Consider the following 11,263-nt stretch of genomic DNA (forward strand, 5'->3'; position numbering starts at 1 on the left):
TCCACACTACAGCACATACATGTACAACACCATGTGGCGCAGTCTTCCACACTACAGCACATACATGTACAACACCATGTGGCGCAGTCTTCCACACTACAGCACATACATGTACAACACCATGTGGCGCAGTCTTCCACACTACAGCACATACATGTACAACACCATGTGGCGCAGTCTTCCGCACTACAGTACATACATGTACAGCGTCACATCAGCTAACATCAAAGGAAAAATGCATTGGGTTTACATCTAATACAACTAAGAATGGAAAAGAGTCACAAGTTCACAAGTTGTACGAGTAGAATTAGGGAATTCAGCCCATCGAGTCTACTCCGCCATTCAATCATGGCTGATCTTGTCGTGGTTTTAAGACTCAAAGTTTGGATAAGATGACACAGACACGGAGAATTCTTCAAGAAGCCAAAAGCCTTTATTTGCAAATATTTTAGCTTGGAACATTCAGAGACGACATCCCCTGTTCGCTCTCTAATTGCTCTTCGATTCATAAAACCAGACAGCTTTTATTACAGTTTCAGCCTTATTTTCGGCTACTTTGGCATGCATGCTTCTGTGACTTTAATCTCTCTATGTCCTTGCCCTTTAGCTTTAATCTCTCAGCTACCATGGTGTTCTAGCTAAAGCAAAAATAAAAAATAAGAAGTAACTTGTTTTAGTGCCTTGATGTCTGATCACATAAAAATAGCTGACATCTGCGGGCTATAATAAATGTTTTAAACTTATTGGTAAAAGTAAGAAGTAACTTGTTTTAATCTTTGATATAATTTCTATATAATCTTCTATAATCTCTGCCTCCTAATCCCATTTTGCTGCCTTCTCCCCATAACCCTAGACACCCGTTTTAATCAAGATTTTGTCTATCTCTGCCTTTAAAATATCTACTGACTTGGCCTCCGCAGCTCTCTGTGGCAATGAGTTCCACAGATTCACCACCCTCTGACTAAAGAAGTCCTGACCGGAATCGTCACCTATCCACGATGCCCGGCCCATTGAGTTACTCCAGCACTTTGTGCCCTTTTGTGTAAACCAGCATCTGCAGTTTCTTGTTTCTACTAAGGATTAAACTGTTGGGGTAACTCAATGGGTGTAGCTCTCATACAACACAACAAATCAGTCATTGCCTGGTAACGTGGGTTAGATTGGCCAAGTCGATGGCACACTGGTTCTGTTTACAAGGGGCGACCAGTGCAAATACCAGTGCAGCGGTGGAGGGCCTGTTCATGTTGGTGCTGAGTGTGGAGCAGGAACAGCAGCCGCTCGCATGTCCAGCTGAGGGACTGGGGTCATTGTGTAAAGCTGTGATATCTGGCACTGAGAGATGAAGGCTGAGCGTGGAGGCTGGGTCAGGGCATCTACCCCATGGAAAGGTGACCTGTCTTAATCGTTCATATCCATTGGACACACCAACTGCCCCACTGCTGGTTTGCCAATAGGTGTGGATGCAGCTCACTGTATAAATGTGTAGGAAGGAACTGCAGATGCTGGTTTAAGCCGAAGATAGACACAAAATGCTGGAGTAACTCAGTGGGACAGGCAGCCGCTCTGGAGAGAAGGAATGGGTGACGTTTCGGGTCGTCAGGAAGAGGAAGACGGGTCCTGACCCAAAACATTGCTCATTCCTTCTCTCCAGAGATGCTGCCGGTCACGCTGAGTTATTCCAGCATGTTGTGTCTATCTCAGGCCACTGTATAACACAGGTACCATACTCAGACATATCAGTCATGGGTATAACATGGATGCAGTGCTCAGATACAGGCCAGTCATGGTATAACATGGGGCCAGCCACTGAAAAACATGGATATGACACCTGGATGTAGGTGAATCACTGACGTACAAAACTGGCAAGCATGGGAACAACACCGAGGTCAGACAAGCACAGTAGCTGTGACAAGTGGATCAGTGAGGGGCTGGTGAGTGGAGCAGGGGGAACTCTGGAACACCCAAATAGCAGCAGCAGCTGGTTACGTGAGGTTAGAATGAAGAGTGGCCTTCAGACCAGCTCATCCCTGCAATAACACTGTGCTCCTGGCATCCAGTGATGCCTCTTGCGAATCTACAGTTCTGACGTTGAGCTTGTTCTAGCGTTGGCTCCTGTGCTCTGATTGTGTTTTTCAGCATGCCCTGCTGGTCATAAAGATCACTTTAGCTTTTGCCATTCCTGACATCCCCGCCTGGGTGAAGCTGAGGATTGACAGAGTGGAGTATCAGTCACTTCACGCCCTCAAACACAAGGTAATGTACTTGTGACCTGTAATGCAGAGAGAGAGAGAGAGAGAGTGTGTAGACCTTTCAGAAATTCCTCAACTGATATAGTGTTGTCTGTGGGGGAATCTGCAAAAGTGCTCCACAGCTGTGAGCACCTGTTGGTGTGGGATGAAGTACGGTGGGGAGAGACTGATTTAAAGCATTGGCGTTGACATGGATCAGAATGGCCTTTGTCTGTGCTGCTGCATGAACAAAATGATACAAAAATTGGTGGTATAGGAGATAGTGAAGATGATTGTCAAAAATTGTTGCAGGATCGCGATTGTTTGGGCAGGTGGGCTGAGGAATGGTTGATAGAATTTAATGCAGAGAAATGTGGGTTGTTGCATTTTAGGGAATCTAACATGGGCAGGATGTACACATGAATGGGAAGGCTCTGGGGAGTGTGGTAGACCAGAGGGATCCAGGACTTCAGGTACATCACAGTGGCATCACAGTTAGATAGGATGGTCAATCGTTATAGGAATAGATCGGGTAAACACACAGAGCCTCTTGCCCAGAGGAGGGGAATCGAGAACCAGAGGACATAGTTTTAAGGCGAGGGGGGAAAGATTTAATACGAACCTGAGGGGTAACTTTTTTACACAAAGGGTGGTGGTGGTATGGAACGAGCTGCTGGATGAGGTGGTTGAGGCAGGGACTATCACAATATAGAGAAGTTGCAGTTCACAAAGCCCACTGCTAGCAGATTTGGTGGTGCTGCTATTAACTTGCATTGACTTTAGTTTAGTTTAGAAATACAGCGCAGAAACAGGCCCTTCGGCCCGCCGGGTCCACGCCGACCAACGATCCCCGTACATTAACACTATCCTACGTATCCGATTTTTACATTTACCAAGCCAATTAACATCCAAACCTGTACGTCTTTGGAGTGATGCGGCAAATGGAATAGCATCACACCCTGCTGGCCGGATGTACACATGGCAGGATGTACTGCCCCAAAAGTCAAGAGTGTTTTATTGCCATTCTCCCGAAACAGAACAATGAAATTCCTACTTGCAGCAACACAACAAATCTCCTTTTGGTTCAACACCTTGGGCCATTTTGCTGCCTTTTAGGTTCCATATTAATATATTTGTGGTTATAGTTTTACTGTTAATTCTCCCCCAGCCTTCACCTTTCAAGAAAGAGACCCAACCTCTTTACCTTTTCCTGATAAATACAGCTTGAGCAGCTGAATTAGAGGGGCTGGCATTTGAGACTGAGGTGTGATATTAGTTTGAAATGCTTCATCAATTTGTGGGGCTGCAGACTTCACGAAGAATTTAAACTACGTTAGCGTCATAGAGCCATACAGCATGGGAACTTGTCCATATCGGCCCAACTTGCCCACACCGACCAACATGTCCCATCTTCACTAGTCCCACCTGCCTGCGTATCCCCATATCCCTCTAAGTTTGGCTGATGCATGTACTTATCCAAAGTGTTTCCAAGTTGTGATAGTACTAGCATCAACCACCTCCTCTGGCAGCCTGTACATATACCTACCACCCTTTGTGTAAAAAATGTTGTCCCTGGGGTTCCTATTAAATCTCCCCCCACCCCTTCTCCTATTAAATCTTAAATCCATGTCCTCCGATTCTTGATATCCCTACACTGGGCAAAAGACAGTGTATTTACCCAATCTATTCCGCTCATGATCTTTCCCACGTCTGTGAAAACCGTTCCTCATCCTCCTACGCTCCAAGGAATAAAGTCCCAGCCTGCTCAACCTCTCCCTATAGCTCGGACACCCGAGCCCTGGCAACTCCTCGTAAATCTTCTCTGCACCCTTTCCAGCTTGACAACATCTTTCCCATAACAGGGTGACCAAAACTGAACCCATTGCTCCAATGTGTAGTAAGGAACTGCAGATGCAGGTTTAAACTGAAGATAGACACAAAAAGCTGAAGTAACTCAGCGAGACAGGCAGCACCTCTGGAGAGAAGGAATGGGTGATATTTCAGGTCAAGACCCTTCCTCAAACTAGTTAGGGATAAGGGAAATGAGAGGTATAGACGATGATGTAGAGAGATTTATACTCCAACTGCAGTTTCACCAATGTCCTGTACAACCGTAACATGACCTCGCAACTTCAATACTAGCGCTGTTCTCTTCATCCTTCAGTTGTTTGAAGAAGATAAAGGTCCTGGCAGAGAAACAGTGGAGAAAGAGGGATGGCCCGGTGGAATCGTGCGCTCGGATTCTGCTGATAGCTCACTGCACGCAAGCAACAGGCAGCTGAACTTACTGTGAGCACCACATTATCTCGCAATGGGAAACACAGCAAGGGGAGCTCCCACACCAAACCTAGCACAGAGCTGCCATCCTCAACTACCAACCTGGCTCCTTCACCACTTGAATTAATTCTCCTGTATGTATGTAGGGGTTGGTTTTGTTGTTGTATTGTAATCAATATATGCATGATATATTAATAAAGCACAATTGATGATAAACTACACGCCCACTGTAGGCGGTGGAGCCCCTAATAGCATTTATTTAGACTTTAGAGATACAGCGCAGAAACTTGCCCTTCGGCCCACCGAGCGATCACCCCATACACTAATAGCATCTTACACATTAGGGACAATTTACAATTTTACCAAAGCCAGTAGTAGTAGACCCCTCTCGGTCATGACTGACCATGGGTGATGCATCCTTGTCGGATGCAAGCCTGGGCGTTGTCATATGGAGGACAGGCTGTTGCCCATGCAGCACATCCCCTCTCTCCACGTCGCTGATCGATCCAAAGGAACAGCAGGGCCGTTACAGTTTGGCACCAGCGCCGTTGCAGAGCTGCCAGAGCGAGGTTGGAGACAACGACGAACTGCCTTAGGGACTCCGACTCTGGATTTTCTTGAGGTTTACTCCTCGAGCCTTTTCCATGACTGGATATGGCCACAAGGCAGTGGAGGTTTTAAATCAGTTTTTCCTCTCCTAGATGGACTATCTTTCCCAGGCTGACGAGTCCCATCTGCCCGAGACTCGTGGGGGCGGGAGCGTCTACCTCTCCGTGTAGGTCTATAGCACCTGCCCACTGCCCATATTAAGCCAATTAACCTACAAACCTGTATGCATTTGGAGGAAACCGGAACACCTGGAGAAAAGCCACGCAGTCACAGGGAGAAAGTACAATCTCTGTACAGACAGCAAACACAGTCAGGATCGAACACGGATCTCTGGCACAGTAAGGCACCAACTCTAGCTGCACCACCGTGCCACATTGCTTTCCTGCTCTGTCTTTTGATTAAGGCAGTAACCATTCACAATTGTAAATTATCTCAGGCAACGCAAAGTAATAGCTTTACAAGGAAGCAAGGAAGGGCAGCATAATAACGCTCCATTAACAAGTAGCTCCCTGTTCATTACTCCAGAAGCTCTGGCCTAATGGGATATAGGATACAAAATGCTGGAGTAACACAGCGGGTCGGACAGCATCTCTGGAAGACATGGACAGGTGATGTTTCGGGGTGGCACCATTCATGACCCTGTTATTGCGCATTGCTGTCTACGTCCTACATGTTCTACAGTATATTTTTGCTGATTGTCATTAATATGAATTGTACTTCCTAGTTTCTTAAATCATTTGGCCCAGAATTTTTTTCTACAACTCCCAATAAAGCAGAAATTTAAAAGCACAATAAGGGGTGTGGGGTGTGCACTTGCAAATTTCCAGGTGTTTAATGCCACGGATATTCGAAGGGCAATTTGCATTAATTTCACAGGTGTTCAAGTTTTTGCCGCACGGATTGCCATTTTCATTTCGAACCCTTTTTTTAATACAATTTAAGGTGGACAAGTTCCAAATATATTTTCATAATACATATGTACACTTTTTTTTTTTTTTTTGTTCATTGAAAAAAGTGAGAATAAGAAAAAGAAGTTTTTGCGCATATCCGCAGGCATTGCCATTTTTCATTTCACTGTCCTGAAACATATTTTGTACAATGTGTATGTGATTCCAAAAAAACGACGAATTGACCAACTCGTTTGAACTTGACCTATCCCAGGACAACGATCAAGAACGTTTCCTGCAATCATCGTTGAATTTCTTTTTGCATTTCTTTTCATTTCTTTTCATTTGTTCTATATCTCTCCATATCTCTCTTTTCCCTTTCCCCTGACTCTCAGTTCGAAGAAGGGTCTCGACCCGAAACGTTACCCATTCCTTTTCTCCAGAGATGCTGCCTGACCCGCTGAATTATTCCAGCTTATTGTGTCTATCTTCAGCATCTGCAGTTCCTTCCTACACACAAAGTTAAAGTCAAGGTCACTTTTAGCTGCCTAGTCTCAGGATTATTCTGGGCCACTGCCACTGATCACAATAGCAAGCGGGAGATTATCTAATCTCTCGCTTAAGAAACATAGAAACATAGAAATTAGGTGCAGGAGTAGGCCATTCGGCCCTTCGAGCCTGCACCACCATTCAATATCATCATGGCTGATCATCCAACTCAATATCCTGTACCTGCCTTCTCTCCATACTCCCTGATCCCTTTAGCCACAAGGGCCACATCTAACTCCCTCTTAAATATAGCCAATGAACTGGCCTCAACTACTTTCTGTGGCAGAGAGTTCCAGAGATTCGCCACTCTCTGTGTGAAAAATGTTTTTCTCATCTCGGTCCTAAAGGATTTCCCCTCTATCCTTAAGCTGTGACCCCTTGTCCTGGACTTCCCCAACATCGGGAACAATCTTCCTGCATTTAGCCTGTCCAACCCCTTAAGAATTTTGTAAGTTTCTATAAGATCCCCCCTCAATCTCCTAAATTCTAGCGAGTACAAGCCGAGTCTATCCAGTCTTTCTTCATATGAAAGTCCTGACATCCCAGGAATCAGCCTGGTGAACCTTCTCTGCACTCCCTCTATGGCAATAATGTCCTTCCTCAGATTTGGAGACCAAAACTGTACGCAATACTCCAGGTGTGCTCTCACCAAGACCCTGTACATCTGCAGTAGAACCTCCCTGCCCTTATACTAAAATCCTTTTGCTATGAATGCTAACATACCATTCGCTTTCTTCTCTGCCTGCTGCACCTGCATGCCTACTTTCAATGACTGGTGTACCATGACACCCAGGTCTCATTGCATCTCCCCTTTTCCTAATCGGCCACCATTTAGATAATAGTCAACTTTCTTGTTTTTGCCACCAAAGTGGATAACCTCACATTTATCCACATTATACTGCATCTGCCATGCATTTGCACACTCACCCAGCCTATCCAAGTCACCTTGCAGCCTCCTAGCATCCTCCTCACAGCTAACACTGCCCCCCAGCTTAGTGTCATCTGCAAACTTGGAGATGTTGCATTCAATTCCCTCGTCCAAATCATTAATATATATTGTAAATCGCTGGGGTCCCAGCACTGAGCCTTGCGGTACCCCAATAGTCACTGCCTGCCATTCTGAAAAGGACCCGTTTACTCCTATTCTTTGCCTCCTGTTTGCCAGCCAGTTCTCTATCCACATCAATATTGAACCCCCAATACCATGTGCTTTAAGTTTGTATACTAATCTCTTATGTGGGACCTTGTCAAAAGCCTTCAGAAAGTCCAGATACAACACATCCACTGGTTTTCCCCTATCCACTCTACTAGTTACATCCTCGAAAAATTCTATAAGATTCGTCAGACATCTTATAGAAGGTCTTCTTCTAATCACTTCAACTCAGAGCAGACATAGAAACATAAAAACATAGAAAATAGGTGCAGGAGTAGGCCATTCGTCCCTTCGAGCCAGCACCGCCATTCAATATGATAATGGTTGATCATCCTAAATCAGTACCCGATTCCTGCTTTCTCCCCATATCCCTTGATTCTGTTAGCCCTAAGAGCTATATCTAACTCTCTCTTGAAAACATCCAGCGAATTGGCCTCCATTGCTTCCTGTGGCAAAGAATTCACAACTCTCTGGGAGAAAAAGCTTTTCCTCATCTCAGTCCTAAATGACCTACCCCTTAACTGTGGCCCCTGGCTCTGGACTCCACCAACATGGGGAACATTTTTTCCTGCATCTAGTCTGTCCAATTCTTTAAGAATGTTATATGTTTCTATAAGATCCCCTCTCACCCTTCCAAATTGGAATACAAGCCCAGTCGATCCATTATTTCATCATATGTCAGTCCCGCCATCCCAGGAATTAACCTGGTGGACATCTGACCCAGCATCCCTGGCAGCGTGTTCCAAACCCTGTGTAAAACAAACCTGCCTCTTAAATCTTCCTCAAACTTTCCTCATCTCACTTTAGAGCTATGCCCTCTCCTATTTGACATTTCCACCCTGGGGAAAATAGATTCTGGCTGTCTACCCTATCTGTGCCTCTCATAATTGTATGTACTATCAGGTCTCCCCTCAGCTTAACAACAGTCCTGGGGGGTCTCTTTGCCCCCCTTGCAGGCACTGTTCTTCACCTGGCATACTAGGCCCCTCCGCTGCTGTCTCCTGCATACTCCCTTTGATGCTTCCTCCACCCTCTCCCCTTAATCATAGCAGCATAATACTTAAACATCAGCATTCCCCAGAAGATGGAGGAATGCAGCTGATATGGTGGTGCATCTGTAAGAACTTTCTGCTGAAGCTAAAATGCTGGCAGCGGTGAGAAATTGAGTCATAGTCATACAGCGTGGAATCAGGCCCTTGGGTCTAATTTGACCAACATGTCTCATCTATATTAGTCCCACTTGGCATTTGGCCCATATCCCTCCAAACCTGCCCTATCCATGTTTCTGTCTAATTGCCTCTTAAACGTTGGGATAGTCCCAGCCTCAACTACCTCCTCTAGCAACCCGTTCAAATACCCTTTGTGTGAAAAAGCTACTTCCTCAGATTCCTATAACATCTTTCTCCCTTCACCTTAAACCTATGCCCCCAGGTTCTCGATCCCTTTACTCTGGGCAAGAGCCTCCGTGTGTCTACCCAATCTATTCCTCTCATGATTTTATACACACACTATAAGATCAGATAAGACAGAATACACTGTGCTGAAGCTGACAGTCTACAGGGTTATGCAGTGAGTACTAGTCTGTGAAGGTTCCAACTGAAGATCGCTCCGTGTATGAAAACCATAAATACAGTCTGACTCTCAATTCCGATTTAATGCCTTTCAAACAAAATACTACATTTCCCTGGCCTTTGTCTCTCATAAGTACTCACCATATGTGACTTTAATGTGTTATGGACCATTCGCTTGCTTCCCTTTTCTACGTTACCTAGAAAATATATGGGAACTTGACAAAAAGCAATTGCATATTGTATAGGCACCTAACCATGGGTTTTATCTTGAAATACTGCAGGTGATTACTCCGTGATAACTGTGAAGATAGCAAACTTTAATCGGTGTAATACATTTACTATTTTTGCTCCAGTATATTGGGTGGAGGTGATGGAATATATCATGCACAGCATATCAAGGAAAATAAAGCACCAACTAATAGAAACACTTAGAAAGACAGTGCTGGATTTGGTCAGAGGGTCAGACAGCATCTCTGGAGAACATGGATAGGCGACGTTTCGGTTTGGGAAGGCCATTGTTCTTTGATTGGACTGCATGTGGCTGTCAATTGGATTGATAACTTTTAGAATGAAGTAGGGGTGGCACAGTGGCACAGCAGTAGAGTTGTTGTAACAGCACCAGAGACCCGGGTTTGATCCTGACTGTGGGTTAATTAATCTTTCACTATCTCCCATTTAAAAGTGTCCCACTTGTCGATCACCCCTTTGCCCGCAAACAATCTACTGCAATCAATTCTTGCAGACTCTTGTCAAACAGGATGACACAGTGGCACAACGGGTAACACAGTGGCACAAAGGGTAACACAGTGGCACAGCAGGTAGCACAGTGGCGCGGCGGTAGAGATGCTGCCTTACAGGGCTAGAGATCCGGGTTCCATCCTGACGAGTGTTGCCTGTATGGAGTTTTGTACGTTCCCCCTGTGGGTTTTCCCTGGTGCTCCGGTTTTCTCCCACACTCCAAAGACGTACAGGTTTGTAGGTTAATTGGCTTCGGTAAAAACTGTAAATTATCCGTAGTGCGTAGGATAGTCACAAAAAGCTGGCGTAACTCAGCGGGACAGGCAGCATCTCTGGAGAGAAGGAATGAGTGACGTTTCGGGTCGAGACCCTTCTTGGATATAGTGTATGGGGTGATCGCTGGTCAGCGCAGGTTCGGCAGGCCAAAGCGTTCCATGCTCATCTCTAAAGCCTAAAGTAAAGTAATGTAGGTCACTCGGCCCACCAGGCCTGCTGGGCCATTCAGTAAGTTTGTAGCTGGTCTACAACGGTCAATTCCTCCTCGGTGTCCATACCTTAAAGGCATTTATTTTTAATTTGAATTGTTGGAGAATGATGAGAATAGGCTCAAATGTCCCAGATGTTTGTGCTTGCTGAAAAACCTACTGCCAGCAACATGGGCCTGTAAAACAACCTTTAAAAAATCACCCAGGAGACCACCATTTTATCAACGATTGGCTCACTATAATCTTCCCAGTGATAAGGCAGCATTGTATCTCGTATGCTAATAAGTCTCTGTGCCTCCTTCCAAAGTTCTGCCTTCATATCACAGAAACAGAGGATAAGCAAACATTTTAAAATATCAAACAGCAAATGTTAAATGTTCTGATGAGATCCATTCAGCAGTGCGGCTGAGATAGATCGCTCACCCAATTCATATTACAAACACGATCCTGGTTATTGCTCAATATTGTTTAGTTTAGTTTAGAACTCCAGCGCGGAAACAGGCCCTTCGGTCCCACAAGTCCGTACTGACCAGCAATCCCCATCCCCATGTAGAACACTTGTCTACACACACAAGGGACAATTTACATTTATACCAAGCCAATAAACCTACAAACCTGTACGTCTGTGGAGTGTGGGAGGAAACCGAATATCTCAGAGAAAACCCACACATCCCTGGGGAGAACGTACAAAGCATACAAACCCCACCCATATTCGGGATCGAACCGGGGTCTCTGGCGTTGTAAGGCAGTAACCCTATCACTGCAC

The 11,263-nt window shown here is 45.3% G+C and overlaps 1 protein-coding gene across 5 annotated transcripts in view; it reads left to right on the forward strand.

The window, feature by feature from the left end:
• The window catches only part of ano10b (anoctamin 10b), a 42,078-nt gene extending 37,357 nt beyond the window's left edge, over positions 1 to 4,721 (forward strand). For all 5 annotated transcript variants that reach the window (XM_055648568.1, XM_055648572.1, XM_055648571.1 and 2 more), the window contains 2 exons: positions 2,137 to 2,253; positions 4,393 to 4,721. In XM_055648568.1, coding sequence (XP_055504543.1) covers positions 2,137 to 2,253; positions 4,393 to 4,521 — 246 coding nt within the window. In that variant the 3' untranslated portion in view covers positions 4,522 to 4,721. The remainder of the gene's footprint in view (positions 1 to 2,136; positions 2,254 to 4,392) is intronic.
• The last annotated feature ends 6,542 nt before the right edge of the window (positions 4,722 to 11,263 follow it).

The sequence above is a fragment of the Leucoraja erinacea genome, chromosome 17 (assembly GCF_028641065.1).
Source record: "Leucoraja erinacea ecotype New England chromosome 17, Leri_hhj_1, whole genome shotgun sequence".
NCBI classification, from domain to species: Eukaryota; Metazoa; Chordata; class Chondrichthyes; order Rajiformes; family Rajidae; genus Leucoraja; species Leucoraja erinaceus.